A 24,534-nucleotide genomic window follows, 5' to 3' on the forward strand; every position below is an offset into this window, starting at 1 on the left:
CCCCCGGCAACCTTTTAGCTCTTTGATGGCACTATATGTTTGCTACTTGCAGACTGAGCTACAATTAATATGTTGAAAATATAACAAAACACTCAGCTCATAGCCTTGCACATAAAGGGAACTGCTTAGTCCAACCTGGAATAGACTCAGTGATTTGACTGATTAATGGTAAGTCAACATTTAAATCAATCATACTGATTTGATGGTTCTACTTAGTTGTGGCTAGCAACTACAATTAGACCTGGCCTGCACAACCTGTGGCCCTATTTATTTATTTATTTATTTATTTATTTATTTATTTATTTATTTATTAACAGTATTTATATTCCGCCCTTCTCACCCCGAAGGGGACTCAGGGCGGATCACATTACACATATAAGGCAAACATTCAATGCCTTGACATAGAACAAAGACAGAAGACAAACGCAGGCTCCGAGCTGGCCTCGAACTCATGACCTCTTGGTCAGAGTGATTGGTCTCAGCTGGCTGCAGCTAGCTGCTCACAGGTACTCCAACTCCTAGAAGCCTCAGCCAGCTTGTCCAATGGTCAAGAATTCTGGGAGCTGAAGTTCAAAGGTCTGTAGGGCCACAGTTTGTGCAGGCCTGATTTAGATCTTAATACTGAGAAAGCAATTAACCATTTATAATACCAGATTGTAATTAACTGGCACTTACTTCATCTTGCTTGGAGATATCACATTTTGTTGGTTTTGACTTGGTCCTAGTTGAATCAGTTTTAGCTGAAGGTGTCCCTCTATATGAACTACAGACCATGCTGGTTTCAGCCGGTACCTTTAGTCTTGGAGATTCATCAGGAGCCTGATCCTGACCATCCATTGGCCTTACATAAGCGGTTGGTTTCTGCTGAACTATACTGGGCTTTGAAGGGGGAAAGTTTTGTACACAATGTCCATTGCTATGCATTGCTGTCCTTTCTTGAGCCTGGACTCCAACATCTGCTCCACAACTCAGCTTTGGCTGCTGTTGTGTTCGGATGCTGTCTACAGGTGCAGATGGTAAAAGGCCCTGGGTAGCAGTGGATGAAGATGGTGACGATGGACTGGATGAATAAAGTTTCACCTTTTCTAAATTGTTCTTTTGGTTAGCTATCTTAAAGTCATTACAATGTGAATCAGATAGTCCACGCCTATGTTTAGCTCCCCTTGGCTGGCTCTCCAAAGTATATCCAGACTTTTGCCAACCCATAGTTGTAGCCTTGTTCAGCTGTCCAGATGGTGGCACTGGCAAGGACGTTGGAGGACTGCAAATGGAAGCCTGCGTATGTGGCTTTGGATCAGCAGTAAAGTGCTCCTCAGCTTTAGTCACAGATGTTTGTGATACGCAAGGCTTTGGAACACCAACAAGATGGCTTTGATTGGATCTATCGGTCAACAGCTCTTTCATCTCATCATAGTTGCCCAGGGTACTTTGGATCCGACTGGAGAGTTCATCCCCCTTGTTAGTCTGTAAAGCAAAGCAAAACAGAAAGACATTCTGTAACAAATAAATCAACTGAAAACCATGTTGTTAATGTGACCAGTTTAGTAGCATAACAATTGAAAAATCAAGTCAAGATGTTTTATTATTTGAAGTCCACAAATATTGAACATGGAAAATGATTAACAGACATCAAGGCATACATCACACACAATCTCAATCCATCATTTGTATAAACATCCTTCTTCAAAATATATCAGCAGAAAATATGACCAGAAAAAAGTATTGTTAAACATACTGGGTGGTTTGAATGAAATGTGTTTTGAAATTTACACTAGTAAAGGGGAAAGTACTATTTAGCTGTCTGTATTTATCTTTATTGAATATATTCTCGCTAATTAGTTTGTTTATGTTTTTCACTGACAAAGCTGTTATTCTTTTTGAGGTTGATACATCATTTTGCATAGATAATTTTGCTTGGATACTACAGGTCATTTTTTTCCGAGATGGGGCTACCCTTGTAAGATTCTGAGGTTTGCACAGCTTGGTTAATAGAGGGAGAAGAACAGCCGAATAGTTTTGAATAGTTGATTTAAAGTTGGCTGGTGATTTGGGGTTAGAGAAATGGATGGATAGCTTCTCATAATTGCTGATTCTAGCTCAGGTCTTCTGAATGGAGGGGAAATGCAATCTTTACCTTTCTTCTAACCAAGGCTGATGTAACCCAGACCTATGTGAGAAAAGGAGAAAATAGAAACTGCAGTCTGTGCCAAGGAGTCAAACTAAATCCAATTACTAGTCCCTGTTATGTAGTACCCCTTCAATCAATTATGCATAAGTCAACACCTATGTATAAAAAGAAAGGAGGAGAGTGGTTCTGTAGTCCCATGAGGACTAACAGGTTTATTTTAGAATGGATTACAACACACATTCTCTGATGAGCACCCTTATTTTATACTAAAACAGACTAATATGGCTCTCTTTTTAAATATCAAAATTTATGTAAACCCCATTGATTCAGCAGGCGTACTCCACTTGGAAAGAGACATTAGATTTACTCTTGTTATTAAGAAACATGATAAGCCTCCACTGATCATTTCTAGGATTGGATGGGCATAATGCAACCATTCAAATTTTATTAGATGGTTGCATGAGCTTATGGGTGCATTTCCACTATAGAATTAATATAGTTTGACACCACTTTAACTGTCATGGCTCAATGCTATGGAATTTTGGGATGTATAGTTTGGTAAAGCAATAGCACTCTTTGGTAAAGAGTGTTGGTGCCTTGTAAAAGACATTGTGAAACTACAACTCCCATGATTCCATAGTACGAGCCATTGCAGTGAAAGTGAGGTCAAACTGCATTAATTTTACAGTGTAGATGCACCATAAGTGTTATAACATTGGGAGGGCTACATGAATCTCACCCCTTCTGTCCAGAATATTTACAACATTTTGCCCCTTGACAGGAAAGGGGCTCTTGAAAAAAGAAGTCAACTATCATGCAGTTTTTCTTCCCTAGATGACATTGGAAAGATCAGCAATAGAAAAAAATGGGGAGGTTTGCATACACACCAAAAAAAAGTCATGGAACTAAGAGTTCACCCTGCTGCATTTATAGAATGGGCTCTACGAGATACTTTCACATATCAACAATTGGCCCATAAGTGGTAGTGCTTCCCTGTTTTACTGGAAGCAATATCAATTATCAAATGATGGAGAGGAATATTGGTAAAAAACAAAACTACCTTGTATGGTTCACTGAAGAGAGAGTAACTGGTGTTAAATAAGCCATCATCATGCTGGATATCCTGATTTCTTCTTTCCCATTCTTTCCTGCGCAGCATATTTCTGTCAGGATCATAGACACTAAACAAAAAGAAAGAAAGAAAAATAGAATTGACCACATCAGCTTCTACATGGAGAAATATGAATCAGGTGGAAGATCACAAAAGTCACAAGAAGATGAATCAATTTAATGACTTTCAAAGAAATTCAGGACACAAAAACCAACTTTGTTTCTCTCCACCCCCCACCCCCCGCCCCCCATACACACACTACATAGACACAAAACACCTATTAAGAAATGAAGGGTGAGATCTTAGATTCTGTAATGAAAAGGTCTTATTATAAAAATGAGACTTATCAAAGCAATACTTTAAAAATACTTTTTAAAAGAGACAGTAATTACAGCTATGTGTAAACAAAAACTATGAACATATTTCTTCTTATGGCAGTTCCTTAGAGTATGGTATTAGAATATGCTTTAGAAGAACACTCTAGTTGATTTCTGTATTTTTTTTTTCATTAACAAGCTCCCTACAGGGCTGTTAAAGCTACATGGTACAGAAATTTTCATAGTAATGCAACTTCTTCTTATCTTTGTTAATCAGCGATGAACATGAAACTGCATCTGAACAGTTGTTCTCTATGACTTATCTGACATCTTGACCAACTGGAAAAGACATTCCTATAGAACATGATTTCTGTCAGCAAGACATGACCTGATTAGGTCATCAGTATGTAAATTTATGCTTGAATGATCCATTTTAGTCTTGGTTCTCACACAAAGATAAGACATCTCAGCTGATGGGACTGAACTGCACCAAGAGGCAGAGCCAGCCCAATATAATTTGCTGGCTGACAAGGGCACCGATCGTCTGGATTGAGGAGGGCCAAGTCAGTGGGCCACCTGCCAAAAGCCACCTGCCCCTAGTCAATTTTGCCAAGGAAGAGACGGAAACCAGAAAAACATGGACGGTAGTGGCCCTCTCACACTGCCAAGAGAGAAGAAGGTGAGAGGGGGGTAATACAGCCCAGCTATTGTTTAGGTACCTGCCAGAGCAAATTAACTCTAGCAAGCGAAACTGCGGATATCACCTTGGTTTTGTCTTCCTTTTCTCTCAGCAGCTGCAAATATTTCTGTAACCCTCATGTCATCTCTTGCTCTTTCCAAAACAGAGATGTGCAGAGAGTCCCGAAACACACCCAGTAGTAACATACCAGGGAAGCTGTACTCATAAACACCTGGAGAGCTAAAGGTTCCCCCACTCCTATTTATACAGAAGTTGTTTGTAGTCATACAACTGTAGCAAAAGCTGGGTGCAACTACCCCTTTCTGTGAACTAGGTAGATTTACAAATGTAAATTAGTTCTACCAATAGAAAATATTAAACATTTTGAATGGAAAGACCTAAAACTACTTTCCAGAGCATATATTTTGCACACATAACTCTGCAATTAAATCCTAGCCTCTTCAATTAAAGCTTCTCAGGCCCAAAACAATGTTTTAAACAGAGACCTGTTTCTACATACATGTGTCACTCTTGAGGAATTAAAAAGGGGAAAGCTTCAGTTCAATGATGTTAGCTAAGGTCTACCTCCATTCCACTGTTGAATGCACACCTACTATTTATTCATTCTCTGCCTCAAATCTTTCATAATATATTAAGAGTGAGGAAGAGGAAGAAACACCTGTTTGCCAACTCTTTTTTTAAAGATATGCACTGAAGTACAATTTAGCTTTTCAAAGTCACTTAAATCATATCAACAGCATAACTAGAGAAACAGATTTTTTTGCTGTTGCCCTGATGCCGGAAGGAGCTTATGGACCAGCAAGCAGGCAACCACCTCACTTCAAAATGATGATCAGGAAGCACCCTTTTGCTTGGTTCACGTGCCTACCATGACTGAGGCTAAACACATTTACTTGGAATTAAGTTCCAGAGTTGTAAAATAATAACATGGAAACATGTAACCCTCTACAGGCCTGGTCAGCTCAAAGCCGTATTAAATAATACACCCAAAGAGGATAGGTGGGATGCTGCCTGTCACAACTGGTGTCAGCTCCAGTATGATTCTCTATACCTATTTCAGCCAGGTGCTGACTCTGGACCTGTTTACCACTGTCCTTAGCTCCTGACGCTCCCTGGGTGGTCATTTGGAAGAAGGGTAGCTTATGTGATGTATGTTGGTCAAGAGCTGGAATACTAGGACAGTTTGAGGGGGCAATTACAGAATTCCCAGATCTTAGGGCTGGGCCTTTTCTGATCCCAAGGGAAAAGAAGAGGAATCTCAGGGTGAGAGCACCACCTTGAAAAAAATATTTTCTTGCTGCTTTGATTTAGTGGTTTTCTTTCACTCGTTTGGCATACTTAATGCAACTGTGATTGATGCTAAATTTATCCTGCTTAATGACATCTTTATAGCATCACAAGCGGAAGCCCTTAAATCTCAGTGTGTGGGTTAGTCTTGACTTGGCCACCCTAATGTTACCTTAGACAAGGAAGGGGTGATTATGCTTTCCCTGCTACTTATCCCTTCTTCTCTTTTCCCCCCCCAATTGTGGCAAATTGCATTTTAAGGGAGTAACAACAAGCTAAAGATATTTTTAAGTATTTAATTTTGCAGGCAACAAAATTAAAAACATAACAGCAAATAATCTGGTGAAAGGGGGCTTTTAATGGAAGGGAGATTTACTTTTCCTTTCGCTCTCTCTTTCTGATGTGCTTTTGGATTTTTTAAAAAGATATCTCTAATACTACAACATACTCTGTAGTTGTATTTGTTTTAATCATGTTGAAAGGCTCCTTGGGTTCCACAATATTTGAATATAAAGAGAATAAATGAATAAAAATGATGGGCATGGATGGGTTACTATGTATACTCTTGCCCATGCTTCTCGCATCTAAATTGTTCCTGTCACACAAAAGTTTTAGATTTCTGGTAAAAACCCAAGACTTTCACCAAACATCTACTTTCCCCCTAGATAATAACAGTCAGCTCTGCCCATAACCTCCTGTTTGATAAGAATACATCACAGCAGCACAGACTCATAGAGTTGGAAGGTATCCCAAGGGCCATCTAATTTAACCACCTGCCATGCAAGAATACACAGCTAAAGAAGGAAAGCCATGCAAACTCTGTTTAAAGAACTCTCCATCATCCTCCAAGGCAATCTATTCCAATGTTGAAGAGCTCTTACCATAAATAAGTTCTTCCTGGCGTCCATGTGGAATCTCTTTTGTCATTTGAATCAATTGCAACAGCAGGAAAAAAAGCTCACTCCATCTTTCATATGACATCTCTTCAGGTATTTAAATACAGATATTGTATCACTTCTCAAGTTTATCATCTCCAAGTTAAAAAGTCATTCCTCATAAAGCTTGGTTTTCTGACCCTTTACCATCTTTGTTAACCTCCTTTGCAAATTTCCAGCTTGTCAATATCCTTCTTGAACAGCAATATCCAGAACTGGGCACAGTATTCCAGGCGAGGTCTCGCCATACAACAATAGTGGTACTATTTATTTATTTATTTACAACATTTTTACCCCTCCTTTCTCACCCGAGGAGACAAGGCGGCTTACAACACCCGGCAAAATTAAATGCCAAACAAATCAATAAAAAAAAATTAACAACACATTTAAAACCATTAACAATGATCATTAAGAATACATTATACAAGCATTAAAAACATATAAATTACTTAATTCCATTCTTCCAAGAACCTTGCACATAGACCTTAGTTCAGACCGTGTCAATATAATGCTTACTCATTAAATTATTGCGCACAAAGCCATGTCTTTACATTCTTCCTGAAGCCCAGAAGAGTCGGGGCCTATTACTATTATTTACTTTCTTTAATCCAGACACAATCTTCCAGCCCAGAAATGCATTGGCTTTTTTGGCCACCATATACCACTGTTGACTCATGTTTAATTTGTGATCTATTAAGATGTCTAGATTCTTTTCACATAAAGGACTTTATCACATTAGGAAATACTCCGTTCCTGAGCCTGAGAATGATTTCGAATGGGTCCCATCACATGATGATTGCTCCATCCCATCAGTATTTTCTCAGAATCCGTCTGCAAAATGTCGCATAAACAGATTATTTGCAGACAGAATCCTAATTGTGTTTTTTGAAATACTATGGATTCTTCCATTGCTGAAGCACGGTTTTTGTGTGTGATAGGAAAATCTGTATGCATCCAATCAGCGACAATATTTTTGCTGTTAAGGTCATAGAACGATGTAGGGGTATTTTGAATGGATTGGGAGGAGCCAGCCTTCCATGGTGTGATGAGTTAAAGCACACTACTTTTAAATCATAAGAATCATAATGATCAGGTATGATGAGAAGAGAATGCATCCTGTCTCAATACAGTATGCATCCAGTCCGTAAAAAAATATTGGATGCATACTGATATAAACTGATTATATCCCAACATGATAAAGTCCGTACTCTTATTAATCCAGGTGTCCATCATTTCATGTTTTCTTGCCCAGATGTTGTAACTTACATTTATCCCTGTTGGATCTTTTTAGCCCAATTCCCTCATCTGTTGAAGTTATCTTGAATCTGATCTCATTCTCCAGGATACTAACCACCCCTCCTAATAGGGTATGTAAGGGACAGAACAGTGCAAGTTGCACCAACAATCTAACTTTGCATAAGGTAAGATATGAATGATTGTTTTAATTATTAACATACACACACTGAGTAATCTTTCTAAACATAAGGGCTATCCAGTAGGTATAATTACTTCTGCATTTCTGTTGCTCACTCGTGACAACTCCTTTGCTGGCCAGTCAGTTGATAACAGTTTCATTTCAGCTAAATAAAAATAATGACTGCTTATAAACTCTGTGTTGCTAATGGCTCAGGATGATTTCTGAGAAATGAAAGCTTTACATGCCTCAGTGCTAAAAGCATTTTGAAGTGAAAGGGGAAAAGCCACAGTGCAAGTTAAATGCCATACCAGCTGTTGATGGACTAGTGACATGATTAATAAAATGCTACACTTGGACTGCATGTGACTTTTTTTAGACTTTTCACCTAGTTCAAACAGAAGTTAATTTGAAGGTTCTGCAGTATTTTCCTTCCTTTTACAAACAGAAATGCCACAGGGCAAAACAATTACACTGATTTACTGTTTTCTTTTTGATTGAGCATGAAGATGTAGCAGATTTTTTTTTAAAAAGCAAACAAACAATATAAGCACACAATATAACGAACTGTGTTCTTTCGCTCAGAGAGATAAAGTACTTACTATGCTATTTCAAAGAGTTTACCTCCAGGCTGCTGTGCAGAGCAAACATCCATCAGTGACATGTGTCTAAGATGAGATTGATGTTTACTCTCACAGCTTTTCATCTTACATCCAATAAATTACTTCTCCTTCAACAAAATGCCTGGTTAAATTTCATTTTTCACTTTGCAGCCTGAGTTTTAAAACTTTACCTTCTAGCAATTTTAAAGCTGGATGCATGGGAAGCTACATCCTTCATAGCTTTTATGATTTGTCCTAACTATGAAAACTTGCCACATAAAACACGGCAGAAACATGCACAACCACCAGACAGAAAGCTAGATTCAATGTGAAAGGATTAATTCTGTTCATGAAACCATTCTAAAACCACCTATCCAAATATTTGATGGAATGTAGGTGCCAGATCTGGAAACTCCATAATGGGAAAATAGACAATTAAAAACAGGTGTACTCTGGAATTATTTTATATAATTTAGGTTGACTATTGCTTCCTGCCATTCCTTTTCATCTGGTAAAATGCAGAAAAGCAATGTTTGCAAATTTCCTCTTAGGCTGGATCTACACTGCAATATAATCCAGTTTCTGAATCCAGATTATCTGCTTTGAACTAGATTATATGAGTCTACACTGAAATATAGTCCACTTCAAAGCAGATATCTGGATTCAGAAACTGGATTATATAGCAGTGTAGATGGGGCCTTTGATGTTGGCTTTGCTTCCTAAAGAAAACTGACTATTCCCAGAATGCCCACCTATACTTCACTATAGCAGAGGATGAAAATAACAAATCAATAATTTACTGCATTCAACCTTCTTAAAATTAGCATAAAATGTCTTACCTTCCTAACTATGGTTTTACCCATGATTCGGTTCATTTACTTCTCTAATAAAAGATAACAATAGGAATATAAATACATAATTAGCTATTTTCTTGCACAAAGGAATGGTTGTGTAATTGCAATTGTGTGTTCTAATTTACTTCCAAGGAAAGGCAAAAATATTATATTTCATTATCAGTGCCAAGTGTTAGCAGTCGTTAATTCTATGACTCATGAAAACTGCCTATATGTGTTATACTAACAAAGCAGCAATTCCAATTTACTGTTGCTATAATGGATAATGACTGGAGGTTCATCAAAGTTAATCAAGAAAATGATACATGTGTTATGTCAAGTTATGTTTTACTCAGCTTTAAAAAGGCTTGGTGCGGCAGACTCATGTGCGGGTGTGATTTATGGTATTCTAGATTGCCTTGAAAGCAAAACAAAGGAGGGGGGTTGACACAGGGCTTGGTACTATATATACAATTAAGTGCACTTAAAATTGATATGCACTTAGGGTTCTTAATTGTGAAGCAAATTGTACCCTTAGTGAATATATGAGTATACAGAGATTGTCAGACACCTTTAAAGCTTTGCCTACTAAAATAAAGGCCCAGGCAAGAAGAGAGCTCCAAAAGAAAGGCAGGAAAAATCAAAAGGTCTTCTTCTCTTTTTGAAATTATTTCTAAGAAATACATTACATGTATGTACGCAAGCTCATAGGCAGGGCAGTGATTAGGGGTTCAACCACGCGCGCGCCCCTCCCAATTTTCAGGTTAAAAAAACCTGGTTTACTCATGAATTTTAACTAATTAACCAAATTCCCATGCTAAGTATATGAGAAGCAAAGATTAGTTCCTCCAGAACTGCAAGAACTATCACAACCAAATTTTGATAATTTATTCACACTATCCTTATCCATCTTTCCACCAATTTACATTGCAATATCAGCAATAGCCAACATAATGGAAGAGACCAAGTTTTGAAGTCGTGGATGTTTAATGAACATTTTTTGACAAGAAGATGATGTACCAAAACTGACATCAGAATTGGACTCCCCAGGTTAAACTTTCTAAGAAAAACTTAAGTTTAAATAAAATTTATTGTTTCCAGGTATATAACAACTATGATAATTTGTGTTGGTTTTAAAAGGTAAGGTCAAGGTAAAGGTTTCCCCTGACATTAAGTCCAGTCATGTCTGACTCTGGGGGTTGGTGCTCATCTCCATTTCTAAGCCGAAGAGCCAGCGTTGTCCGTAGACTCCTCCAAGGTCATGTGGCCGGCATGATCTACTCACATTGGCATGTTTTCGAACTGCTAGGTTGGCAGAAGCTGGAGCTAACAGTGAGCGCTCACTCCGCTTCTGGGATTTGACCTGGGACCTTTCGGTCTGCAAGTTCAGCAGCTCAGTGCTTTAACACACTTAGCCACCGGGGCTCCTAAACTATCAAGTATGTTAAATAACTAGGTACCAGATTACAGGAATTTTCTAAAAATGTAATAACATATGTGGGTTATTGATCTTGATTTTTAGATGTTCCAATTTGAACGGTTCGGGTCCAGCCTATCTTTGCAATCGCATCTTCCATTATGAACCTGTGTGAACTCTAAGATCTGCTGGGGGCAGCTTCTCTTACTCCCACCTCCATCACAAACATGGTTGGTGGGGACAAGGGAGAGGGCCTTCTCGGTGGTGGCCCCCTGGCTCTGGAACTCCTTCCCCAGAGAGATTAGATTAGCACCCACCCTAGCCACCTTCCGGAAAGATCTGAAAACTTGGGTGTTCCAATGTGCCTTTGACTAATCAATTCAACAATTCTTTTTACCCTTCTAGCCCTAAATTAATATCTTGCTTTTGCACTTTATTACCAGCCCCGCCCTTGTAGTATATTGCATAAGCACTGTCCTGCCCTTTCAGCTCTGGACACGCCCACTGTGCTCGACTATTGGTTATTGGCTGTTGTTGAGTTTATGTTTTATGATGTTTTATGATGTTTTATATGTTTTTTATGTGTTTAATTCATTGTAATGCAATTGTATTTTTGGTGATATATGTTAATTTTGTTTTACTGGGCTTGATCCCCATGTAAGCTGCTCCAAGACCCTTCGGGGAGATGGGGCAGAATATAAGAATACAGTTGTTGTTGTTGCTGCTGTTATTATTATTATTATTATATGAAAATATATGTATAAGATCTTTCAAAATGTTGAAAAAAATTGACTGAATTTGCAATACTTATGTGGAGAGAGTTATGCTGGAGCTGCTAATATGAGTGGTCATATTAGTATTGAACAGGCAAATATATCGCAGAAGTATCCAATGGCTGTCTACATCCACTGCAATGCTCATTCGCTAAATCTAGTCTTAACAAAGACTTGCAACATTCTACCAGTCAGAAACTGCCAAGGAATAATATCATCTGTGTGCAATTTCTTCAGAGCATCATTCATCAGACTGGAACTGTTGAAGAAAAATATAAAAGAATGTTTCCCTGAATCAAACACAAAAAAAACCAACAACCTGTTGCCACTTTGTGGAACCCATTGGGTTGAGTGGCATGATGCAGTTTTACATTTTGTTGAACTTCAAGTGGTGAGAACACTTGAAGAACTCAAAGAGAGTCCTCTAGATAACAGTGAGACTTCTTCCCAAGCTGGACAGTGATACCTTCTTTTAGCTGTTCTGAATGCTGAATTTGTAGTAACCATATTTATTTATTTGTTTGTTTGTTTATTGAACTTGTATATTATTTATTATTTATTTACAGTATTTATATTCTGCCCTTCTCACCCCGAAGGGGACTCTGGGCGGATCACATTACACATATAAGGCAAACATTCAATGCCTTAACATAGAACAAAGACAAGACAAACACGGGGCTCCGAGCTGGCCTCGAACTCATGACCTCTTGGTCAGAGTGATTTGTTGCAGCTGGTTGCTCAACAGCCTGCGCCACAGCCCGGCCCTGCTTTTCTCACTCCTGAGGGGACTCAAAGCAGTTCCCAAAATAATCAATGGCAAAAATTCAATGCCTTACATGTATAAAACATCAAATATCAAACAACAACAATAGGTTAAAACCATTACATTTATAAAACTAAAAACAGCAATCACATACACTACATAAAGCATTTAGGACTTGCATATCCCAAGAAAGCTTCTGTCATCATCTTTCAGCTTAGCAAAATATTACAAATAGTAGATGTGAACATTTTCTGTAGTCTGTAATACGTTGACAGTGTCTTAGAAAAAGTCGGAGAGATGAGCACAGAATCTGTGAAAGAATTATAGGAGATCTTTGACACAGCAAGATCAGTGGTGGAGTCTATGGGTGGAGAAGTGAGGATTCTTCACATCTGTTAAGGGAAGATTTGTAAAAGCAAAATCCAGGCAACTTCACCAACACCAATGGAATATTATAGGCTAAATGTGAATATCCCATTTCTGGACTTTTTCTGCAGTCAGCTTCAAAAAAGGTTTACAAGGCATAGGGAAGTAGTTCAGGAACTGCAAGTATTAATTGTGGCCATTAAAAATCCAACTTGAACAAGTGCACAGAACTTTACAATGAATGCCTTCAAGATAATGACACACTGATGGAATAGTTTGATCTGTGATGTAAAAAATGGAAAAATATTACATCTACAAAAGAACCCATCAAATGCACTGGAAGCATATCTTGTCTGTAATAGACAGATTTTTATTCAGATTTCTGCAACATTGGCAGTGTCAACAGCTACAAATGAAATGTTGTTTTCAACTCTTAAACATTTGAAAACATATATAAGAAGCACAACAGGGCAAGAAAGATTAACTTGACTTGTACTCTTTGAGAGTCCACGGAAATGTCCACCAAAATTTATTGATGCAGCTTGATTTCTGTCAAAGTGTATTGAGACAGTTTTCACATATTTCCAACAGGCGTTGTGATATTCTTTTGTAACCACTAAATTGCCAATTAAGAATCATTTTCAGTTTTTAGACTTGAAACTTTGTAGCTAAAATAGAAATTTGACTTAATTAAGGCTATATAAAATACTGTATAGACTGAAACATAGAATTTAAAATAATTTAAATTATTTTGTGTTATGTGTTATGGGCCTAGTTTCATGATTAACTTAAAAAATAAAAATTGTTTCAATTTCCCCCCCCCCAAAAAAAAACATTTTTTTTCTTGCTATGGGCCTTTATGTAAACACAATTGTTTTTTTCAAAATACAATTTTCAAAATCTGACGGTCAACCTGGCTAGTTGCAATCTAAAAGTTATAGTCTAAAAAGTAATTTTTCCAAGCTCAAAGACATACTTGAGCTGATAACAGCTTGGTAATAAATATCTCGTGCTTAACTCAATAATGGCTCAAACTTTCCCTTTCTGTCCATGTGTAGCTGCATACTTTCCACTATTTCACAGATGAAAACTGGGATATACATGGCAGCATCAGAATGTGGTCAAGATGGCAAAAGTTATTAAGGAGGAGAAAGACACAAACTAGGAAAGACAACAGCCAGGGGATGTTCTTAATGGAGGCCCATGAAGCCGCCACTCAAAGCGGTGGCGGTGGCAGCGGCGGTGACCATTGGGTCGCTCGCCGCAGAACAAGGAAGTACTTGCTATTCTCGCGAGATTTTGCGAGATATTGTGAAATATTGCAAGATTTCCGCGAGATCTCACGAGATCTCGCAGAAATCTCGTGAAATATTGCAAGAATAGCAAGTACTTTCTTGTTCCGTGGTGAGCGACCCAATGGTTGCCGCCGCCGCCAGTAAGTTGGGGGGGGGCGTAATTTTGGGGGGGGGGTGCGGCCCTAGGTTTGCGTACATACTGAAAAAACCTAGGGCCGCTCCTAACAACAGCATATTGTTTTTGCCTGAGCCCCCTGGGAAGGGAAAGATTCTACCCTTCTTCTACCCTTCCCCTTGCTGAATTTATTGCATGCTAAATGCCCTTGCACTTTGCACTTTGTTTGATGATGAAGTATGATGAATACAAAGGGATAAAGTGGGAGGAGGAGGAGGAGGAGGAGCACAAAACGTGGGATGACAGAGGCCCCATTTGCACTGCCCATCTAAGGCCATTTCAAATTGGTATTGAAGAAGGTAACTTCAATGTACAGACGATTACACAGGAAACTCTGGGACGAGCTTTAGGCTTGACGATTATACAAACCACAGAGCACTGATAGATTGGGACTATCTCTTCTAAATTAGGAAAGTTGAAAAATATGCAACTGGGTCTAGAGGGCAGATGAAAGTCTTCATCCAGCATGGGTCAGAGCCTACAGCAAGTGCTACTGATGACACAATTACACATGTTATCATTTATATTCTATTTATTAAAATTATTACATCCAAATAAAATAGTGAAATGACAGCATTTGGCTCTGTCTGTGCTGAGCCCTTTGTCTACTTTGGATTCTGATGCAACGCTAAATTTGATATCCTTTGTCATCTATCAAATCAGAATCTGCTTCGTGTTTGTTTTAGAATTTCATTGCTTCTCTGTCTGGCTTTCAATCTTCTGTTATAAAAAGAAAGCCCTTTGGCAATATTTATTTGCAGATGCTAACATCAATGGAGAACACTTAGTGAAGCAAAGTGTGTGCTGAAGGGGCATGTGGGGGATTCAAATATTTTATTGCACCGTGGATATTATTACCTCTGTGCATAAACCATTCTCAGTATTTTACTTCTAATACAGCAATGAATGTTACTGCGATGATGCTACTAAATCTTTTAACAATCACTGCACACAACTTGCAAAATAGATACCTCTGGTTAATATTTTAGTTCCTTTGCATTTTGGTTTTCCTTTTGTCAGTGAGGCCTATGTCTTGCCACAGCACACAGCAAAGGAATAAAAGAAAACTTGCCTCATTTAATGTTTATCTAAAGGAAATGTGGGGAAAAATCTTGAGCCATAAATAAAGTCATCTAAAGTCTATATTATTCTAATTTGTCAGGAGTTGAACAAATGTTAATTATAGCTCATTTAAACATTAGACTTGTTAATGTCATACTTAATTTGGAATGTTACACTGTAAATGTTTTCCCACCATGTTAATTTACACCTATTATTACAATCTTGATTATTAGGTTTATAATGGAAATGATACTTTCCGCCACTGTAAATTTGTTTAATAGGAAAACAATTACTAATTAAAATACATCTTTACTTAATTGTATTTATTTTCTAGCCTTGTTTTATAATCTGATGTTGTATAGAAGCATATCCTTTGAATCAATTAGTAAGAGCCATTTATCTTATGCAGTATCAAACGTGCATTGCTTTCAAAGAGACAATGGATTACTTCAGTGCCACTTCGCTACTTAAAACAAACACTAACATGACATTAATAAATGCATGTACTAACTGCACACAACCTACAGAAATATTCTTTATCACATTTCTTGCAAAAGCATATTCCTCCAAAGAATTATATAAGTTGAATATCATTTCTCCAAAATTATTGGATGTGGGGGGGGGGGGACCAGATTTTTTAGATTTTCAAATACAGTACTTATTTGTATTTGCATCTATTCAATGGAATATCATGGAGAAGGGACAAATCTAAATATCAAATTCAGCCACCACCAGAAGGGACAGAAAGTTTCATCTATGCTGACAATCTTGCCATCACCACTCAAGCAGGGAGCTTTGAAATGGTTGAACAGAAGCTCTCTGAAGCTTTAGGTGCTCTTACAGAGAAAACCAGTTGATTCCTAATCCATTTAAAATGCAGACATGTGCTTTCCACCTTAAAAACAGACAAGCATCTCAAGCGCTGAAGATTACCTGGGAAAGAATTCCACTGGAGCATTGCAGCACACCAAAATACTTGGGAGTTACTCTGGACTATGCTCTGATTCACAAGAAGCACTGTGGAACACATCTCATCACATTAAAACAGTGGATGTGGCTCTTAATGAGACATACCCCATTATCATAGGATGCCTACGCCCCACACAACTGAAAAAATTACACTGTTTAGCCGATATTGTACCACCTGACATCAGCTGGGAAGTAGAACCCAATAATGAAAGGACCAAGGTAGTGACATCTCCAGCCCATCCTCTGTTCGGATATCAGCCAGCATGCCAATGCCTTAAATCTAAGATCTAAAGAGATACTCGCAGGAACACCACAGCAAGCGAGAATCCAGAAGTGGCAGGTTAGAATCCAGAACCTTAATCAGTGGCTGAGACCGGATGAGAGACTCCCCCCATGGCACACAGAAGACTGGGTGACCTGGAAGGCACTGAACAGACTGCCCTCTGGCACCACGAGATGCAGAGCCAACCTTAAGAAATGGGGCTACAAAGTGGAGTCCACAAAGTGCAAGTGTGGAGAAGAGCAAACCACAGATCACTTACTAAAATGTAGTCTGTGTCCTGCCAGCAACACAGCAACACCAGAGGCACTCCAAGTGGCCAGCTACTGGTCAAAGGACATTTAGCATAATGCCAAGTTTTTTAACTTTGTGTTTTTAAATACTTTACAACTATAACCTCGGTTTCATTTCTGATACGATAAATAAATAAAATAAATGAAATTCATTTATGATTCATATTAATCTTAAACACGTATTCTGAAGGCAATTCTGAAGACAATATTTTTATTAATTATGTACATGAAACAAAGTTTGTGTACACCAAATAATCAGAAAGCAATGGTGTCACTATCCCAGTAACCCATGTGGACATTTTCAGAATCCTGGATACGGAATTCTGTATTTTAACAGTTCCTTTAATAAAATATTTAATGCCTGCAAAAAATTATTAGAATCATAGAATCGTAGAGTTGGAAGAGACCTCGCGGACCATCCAGTCCAGCCCCCTGCAAGAAGCAGGAAAATCTAATTCAAAGCACCCCTGACAGGTGGCCATCCAGCCTCTGCTTAAAAGCCTCCAAAGAAGGAGCCTCCACCACTGTCCGGGAGAGAGTTCCACTGGCGAACAGCTCTCACAGTGAGGAAGTTCTTCCTGATGTTCAGGTGGAATCTCCTTTCCTGTAGTTTGAAGCCATTGTTCCGCGTCCTAGTCTCCAGGGCAGCAGAAAACAAGCTTGCTCTCTCCTTCCTATGACTTCCCCTCACATATTTGTACATGGCTATCATGTCTCCTCTCAGCCTTCTCTTCTGCAGGCTAAACATACCAAGTTCTTTAAGCCGCTCCTCGTAGAGCTTGTTCTCCAGACCCTTGATCATTTTAGTCACCCTCCTCTGGACACTTTCCAGCTTGTCAACATCTTCCTTCAATTGCGGTGCCCAGAACTGGACACAGTATTCCAGGTGTGGTCTGACCAAGGCAGAATAGAGGGGTAGCATGACTTCCCTAGATCTAGACGCTATACCCCTATTTATGCAAGCCAAAATTCCATTGGCTTTTTTCACTGCCGCATCACATTGTAGGCTCATGTTTAACTTGTTGTCCACGACGACTCCAAGGTCTTTTTCACACATACTGCTGTCAAGCCAGGCATGTTCCCCCTTTCTGTATCTCATTTCATTTTTTCTGCCTAATTGAAGTATCTTGCATTTGTCCCTGTTGAACTTCATTTGGTTAGTTTCGGCCCATCTCTCTAATCTGTCAAGATCGTTTTGAATTCTGCTCCTGTCTTTTGGAGTGTTAGCTATCCCTCCCAGTTTGGTGTCGTCTACAAACTTAATGATCGTGCCTTCTAACCCTTCATCTAAGTCGTTAATAAAGATGTTGAACAGAATCGGGCCCAGTGTCACGACCCAGGTTGCAAAGGCACCAATAACCAAACACAGAGGCCAGAATCTAACTAATATCTTTATTGAAGGAATATATAAAGTTAATAAAAGCAAGTATATGAAATAGTCCAAAAGCAGACCTTTCAGGAAAGGTCTAAAATAGTCCAAAAAAGCGATGTCCAATATGAAATATTAAGGTCCAAAGTTGTAATCCAATAACCGAAACACTCACTTTGCCAGGCAAAGTGAGGGGAGATGACAAGTCCTTTAGTCCATAAACTTGAGCAAGGCTAGGAAATAACTTGATACTTGAACAAGGCTTAAAACGTGGAACAAGGTAACTAGGAACAAGAACAAGGTCCGTGGAATAACTTGGTAAAATCCGTGATACAAGGCAAGGATTGGTCCTGGGCAACAAGGCGAAGTCTGTTGGTAAACAAGGCTGGGAAGCAAGGCGAAGGCTGGAAAGCAGGGCAAGGATTGAGCAGGAGCGAGGCTTGAATCGGAGCGCGCTGTCCAGACACAACTCGCTCCGTAGGCTGACGAATTGACTCCGCGAAGTTACTACGCGGGTAAAACACCTAAATAGAGTCTAACTTTCCCGCCGAAGCAGTTCTCTGGGAATCAGAACCGAAAGCTAAACTCTGAGACCAGATGTGAGACTCCCCAAAGATTCTCACGAGAAGCAGTCTTAATTGGCCACATTCTTAGCTGCAATCCTCGCACTCCTGCGCGAAGCTGATTCCAAACTTCTCTGTTGTTTACAAAACTCCCGGCGCAAGAACACGGGAGAAGTAGGCTCTGGGGTTGTTTGACATACTTCTGGGAGACAACTTTCTTGCAGGTGCAAGGTTTCCAGATCTGCCTGGGAAAGATCTGGCTGAGGGGAATCCAGTTCTGACTGGGAAGGTAAAAAACCCAAGTTTTCCTCCTCATCAGGAATTACAATGTCCTGAGCAGGACTACAAGGCCCATGGGTCATCACACTATCCCCCTCCTCAAGGCCCCTCCCAAACTGGGGCCCTCTCCCCGAGGCGCGAGGTCGCGGCTTGGCGGGATAGGTTTGATGAAAGCGGCGGGTTAGATCAGGAGCATGGACTGTGGAGGCGTCTTCCCAAGAGCGTTCCTCAGGGCCAAAACCCACCCAGTCAATGAGATATTGTAGGCGGCGGCGATGAAAGCGAGAATCCAAAATGTCCTCAACCTCGAACTCCTCCTCCCCATTCATCAAAACAGGAGGGGGGGCCGGTTGGTCTGTATCAGGACGCACACCATCCGCCGGAAGGAGCAGGGAACGGTGAAACACTGGGTGAATGCGCATTGAACGCGGAAGTTGGAGTTTGAAAGTCACGGGGTTTAATTGCGCCACCACTGAATAGGGGCCAATGAAGCGGGCATCTAACTTCCGGCAAGGGCGGTGGGAGGGCAGAAAGCGAGTGGACAGAAAAACCCGTTCTCCTACCTTGATTTCAGGGCCCGGCTGGCGGTGTTTGTCAGCGTGGCGTTTATAGTCCTCCTTGGCTTGGTCCAGTTGCTGGAGCAAAAGTTGTTGCACCGCTGTGAGTTCCTGCAGCCAATCCTCTGCTGCGGGAACTTCTGAAGTTTCAATGACAGGGGGAAAGAAACGTGGATGGAAGCCGTAGTTTGCAAAGAACGGCGTTTCTTTTGTAGAAGCTTGAACTCCATTGTTGTAGGCAAACTCTGACAGTGGTAACAGAGAAGCCCAATTGTCCTGTTGGTAATTTACATAACAGCGAAGATACTGCTCTAAAGTGGCATTGGTGCGCTCCGTTTGCCCATCTGTTTGGGGATGATGAGCTGAAGATAAGCGAGAGTCTATGCCCAATAGTTTTTGTAGTGCCTTCCAAAAACGAGAGGTGAATTGAGATCCACGGTCTGTGACTAAACTCTTGGGCAATCCATGTAGTCTGAAAACATGTTGAAGGAATAGATCCGCGGTCTCTTTGGCCGTGGGGAGGCCTTCGCAGGGAATGAAATGGGCTAACTTGGTGAAAAGGTCCACCACCACTAAGATCGTGGTGAATCCACAGGAAGGTGGTAGGTCAGTGATGAAATCCGCAGAAATTATTTCCCATGGGCGAGATGGGGTAGGAAGGGGGTGTAAAAGCCCTGAGGGCTTCTCCCTTCTTATCTTGGAGCGCTGACATACTGGGCAGGTGTTGACATATTTTTCCACATCCTTGCGGATCTTGGGCCACCAAAAATCCCTTAGGATCAGATGCATGGTTTTAAATAGTCCGAAGTGTCCTGCTGGTTTGCAGTCATGACACAGACGAAGCGCTTTTTCCCTGCCCGGTCCGGGTGGGATATAAACATGATTTCTATAGCAAAGCAGCCCATCTTTAAGCGAAAAGGGAAAATGCAGACCTTGGCGAAGTTGGTCCTGCGCCCAGGCATCTGCTTGCTGACTAGCCCTGATTTCTTGAGCACAGATGGGTCCTGGAGTAGAGGAAGTTGAACCAATGGAAATGGATTTGGTGTTCCCCACTGTTAGCGTGGCAAAGTTCTCGGGTTGTAATAGTTGGGATTCAAAGGTCTCCTTACGTCCTGCAGCGTATTCCGGTTTACGTGACAGGGCGTCTGCTTGCTTGGTCTGGGCTGGGGTCACGTAATGAATCTGGAAGTTGAAACGTTCGAAGAATAAAGCCCAACGTTGCTGCCTCTGATTCAGTTTGCGGGCAGTTCTTAGATGTTCTAGATTACGATGATCAGTATGGACTTCAATGGGAAATTTGGCCCCTTCTAGCCAATGTCTCCAAGTTTCAAAGGCTGCCTTTATGGCCAGTAGTTCTTTTTCCCAAATGGTGTAATTCCTCTCTGGTGTGGTTAGTTGACGAGAGTAAAAGGCACAGGGATGGAGGTGATCTCCCACCGGTTGTAAAAGTACAGCCCCAATTGCCACATCGGAGGCGTCCGCTTGCACAACAAAAGGGGTTCCAGGATTTGGGTGCTGTAGAATTGGCTGGGAGGTGAATAGTTTCTTTAGTTGCTGGAACCCTTTCTCTGCTTGATCAGTCCAGCGGAAAGGCTGCTTTCCACGGATGCAGCTAGTGATGGGGTCGGACCAGCGGGCAAAATCTGGAATGAACTTGCGGTAATAGTTCGCGAACCCCAAGAAACGCTGCACCTCTTTCTTGTTAGTTGGCGCCCGCCATTCCAATACTGCTGAAACCTTGGCTGGATCCATGGAAAGCCCTAGAGGCGAGATGCGGTAACCAAGGAAATCTACCTCTTGTAGATCAAAGGCGCATTTTTCCAGCTTGGCATAAAGTCCATGATCCCGCAGTCGTTGTAACACCATTTTGACGTGGTTCTCATGTTCTGATTGTGATCTAGAAAACACCAAAAAATCGTCCAGGTAGATTATCAAGAACCTATCTAGATAGTCCTGAAAAATGTCGTTGACAAAATGCTGGAACGTTGCGGGAGCTCCGCATAAACCGAAATTCATAACTCGGGACTCGAATAATCCGAATTTGGTCTGGAAGGCGGTCTTCCACTCGTCCCCTTCCCTGATGCGAACTAAGTTGTAAGCCCCCCGAAGATCCAGCTTGGTGTAAACCTTGGCTCCTCGAAGCCGATCCAGTAGATCCGAGATTAAGGGCAGGGGATAGCTGTTCCGCTTGGTGATATTGTTCAATGCTCTGTAGTCCACCACCAAGCGTAGTTCCCCTGACTTCTTCTTCACAAACATCACTGGGGAGGCGGCTGGGGATTGAGAGGGTCTGATGAATCCCTTGCGAAGGTTTGTCTCTATGAATTCCCTGAGAGCTTCTTGCTCTGGTTCGGTCAGGGAGTAGAGATGCCCTCGCGGGATCGGGGCCCCCTCCACCAAGTCAATGGCACAGTCATAAGGTCTATGTGGGGGTAATTTCTCGGCTTCTTTCTCATTGAATACATCCCAATATTCGGAGTACTTCTTTGGCAAGGTGATGATGGGCTCGGTGTCTGTGGCATGGCAGACCTTGGCTACGAGGCAATGGTTTTGGCAATACGGTGAAGCAAACTGCAGTTCTCTGTTGGACCAGGAGATGTTAGGGTCGTGGAGAGTCAGCCATGGGATTCCCAAAATCACAGGGAAATGGGGAACCTCGGTAACAAAGAAGGAAATCTCTTCCATATGTTCCCTTATCCACATCCTGGTGGGTTCCGACCACTGACTTACGGGGCCCGTCTTGAGGGGGCGGCCGTCTATGGCTTGCACCACACGGGCATTCTTGAAATCATGATATTGTAATCCCAGAGAGTCGGCATACTCTCTATCAATGAAATTGTTGGTAGCTCCAGAGTCTATCATGGCGTGGATCATGACGGGTCCCCTTTTTGCTGACCATAATGTGACCACGAGAAGGAACAGGACCCCGGTTGGCGGCTCTTGAATAGATTTTTTGACCGGGTTGGCGAGCCTCTCTACACCCGGTCGTTGGCTTCCCCCGCCGGCTGTGTGCCAGTCGGCTCAGACGCCTTCGTCTCCGTGGAGGACGCCGCCGCAAGACGGGCGGCAGGCTTCCCTTTGGCTGGGCACTCTCTGGCGAAGTGGCCCCCATTCCCGCAGTACCAACAGAGGTTAAAGCGTTGACGACGGGCCTTCTCGGCGGCATCCAGTCTGGGACGCACATTGCCCAACTGCATCGGCACCTCCTCGCCTCCTCTGGGGTATGGGGTTGGCGGTGGGGGCCTCCACACTGGACGTGGCTGAACGCTGGTGGGAGCGGGGGGTTTTGCCCCGGCTCTACTGCCCTGGCCTCGAACCCACTGTTTCCTGTTGGCAATCATGACTTCAGCCCGTAAACATTGATCAATGAGTGCCTCGAGGGTCTGGGGAGGATCCACCTTGGAGATTTCTTCCAGCATTTCAATGTTGAGACCCTCCCGGAATTGTCCTCTGAGGGCTACATCGTTCCAGCCGGTGTTGTGGGCCAGCACTCGGAACTCGGCTATATACTGAGACATTGGTCTGTCTCCTTGGAATAGGCGACGGAGTTTGTGACCGGCTGCCTCCAAATTGTCCTCGATTCCCCAAGTCTCCTTGAGGTGGTCCAAGAAGTGTTGCGCTGATCTTAGGTGTGGAGAGGCTTGGTCGAACAGTGCCGTCGCCCAATTGGCCGCTGGCCCGTCTAGAAGACTGTAAACCCACGCCACTTTGATGTCTTCTTGGGGAAACTCGGCATCACGGGCCTCTAGATAAGCTTGACATTGGCGACGGAAAACATGAACCTTAGAAGCTTCTCCAGTAAACTTGGTAGGCAACGCCATGGCCGGGAGGCGGATTCCGCGCTCCCGCAAGCCCTTTATTTCTCCATCCTGGGCGTTGAGTCTGTCGCGGATGCGATCCACCTCATCCTTGTCGATGGTGTAGGTAAGCGGCTGCCCACCCGGCACGGTTCCGGTAGACATTCTGGCCTTGGTTAATTGGTGCTTATGGGTGGCGGAGTCAAACTGTCACGACCCAGGTTGCAAAGGCACCAATAACCAAACACAGAGGCCAGAATCTAACTAATATCTTTATTGAAGGAATATATAAAGTTAATAAAAGCAAGTATATGAAATAGTCCAAAAGCAGACCTTTCAGGAAAGGTCTAAAATAGTCCAAAAAAGCGATGTCCAATATGAAATATTAAGGTCCAAAGTTGTAATCCAATAACCGAAACACTCACTTTGCCAGGCAAAGTGAGGGGAGATGACAAGTCCTTTAGTCCATAAACTTGAGCAAGGCTAGGAAATAACTTGATACTTGAACAAGGCTTAAAACGTGGAACAAGGTAACTAGGAACAAGAACAAGGTCCGTGGAATAACTTGGTAAAATCCGTGATACAAGGCAAGGATTGGTCCTGGGCAACAAGGCGAAGTCCGTTGGTAAACAAGGCTGGGAAGCAAGGCGAAGGCTGGAAAGCAGGGCAAGGATTGAGCAGGAGCGAGGCTTGAATCGGAGCGCGCTGTCCAGACACAACTCGCTCCGTAGGCTGACGAATTGACTCCGCGAAGTTACTACGCGGGTAAAACACCTAAATAGAGTCTAACTTTCCCGCCGAAGCAGTTCTCTGGGAATCAGAACCGAAAGCTAAACTCTGAGACCAGATGTGAGACTCCCCAAAGATTCTCACGAGAAGCAGTCTTAATTGGCCACATTCTTAGCTGCAATCCTCGCACTCCTGCGCGAAGCTGATTCCAAACTTCTCTGTTGTTTACAAAACTCCCGGCGCAAGAACACGGGAGAAGTAGGCTCTGGGGTTGTTTGACATACTTCTGGGAGACAACTTTCTTGCAGGTGCAAGGTTTCCAGATCTGCCTGGGAAAGATCTGGCTGAGGGGAATCCAGTTCTGACTGGGAAGGTAAAAAACCCAAGTTTTCCTCCTCATCAGGAATTACAATGTCCTGAGCAGGACTACAAGGCCCATGGGTCATCACACCCAGGACAAAACCCTGCGGCACTCCACTTGTGACTTCTTTCCAGGATGAAGAAGATGCATTGGTGAGCA

General features: G+C 41.8%; 1 protein-coding gene across 3 annotated transcripts in view; it reads right to left on the reverse strand.

Annotated features, from left to right (window-relative positions):
* The window catches only part of aff3 (ALF transcription elongation factor 3), a 328,454-nt gene that overhangs the window by 267,217 nt on the left and 36,703 nt on the right, over window positions 1–24,534 (reverse strand). For all 3 annotated transcript variants that reach the window (XM_016997240.2, XM_062975376.1, XM_008120270.3), the window contains exons 2-3: window positions 3,189–3,309; window positions 676–1,464 (exon numbers count right to left, since the gene is read on the reverse strand). In XM_016997240.2, coding sequence (XP_016852729.2) covers window positions 676–1,464; window positions 3,189–3,309 — 910 coding nt within the window. The remainder of the gene's footprint in view (window positions 1–675; window positions 1,465–3,188; window positions 3,310–24,534) is intronic.

The sequence above is a fragment of the Anolis carolinensis genome, chromosome 3, assembly GCF_035594765.1.
Source record: "Anolis carolinensis isolate JA03-04 chromosome 3, rAnoCar3.1.pri, whole genome shotgun sequence".
Taxonomy (NCBI): domain Eukaryota; kingdom Metazoa; phylum Chordata; class Lepidosauria; order Squamata; family Dactyloidae; genus Anolis; species Anolis carolinensis.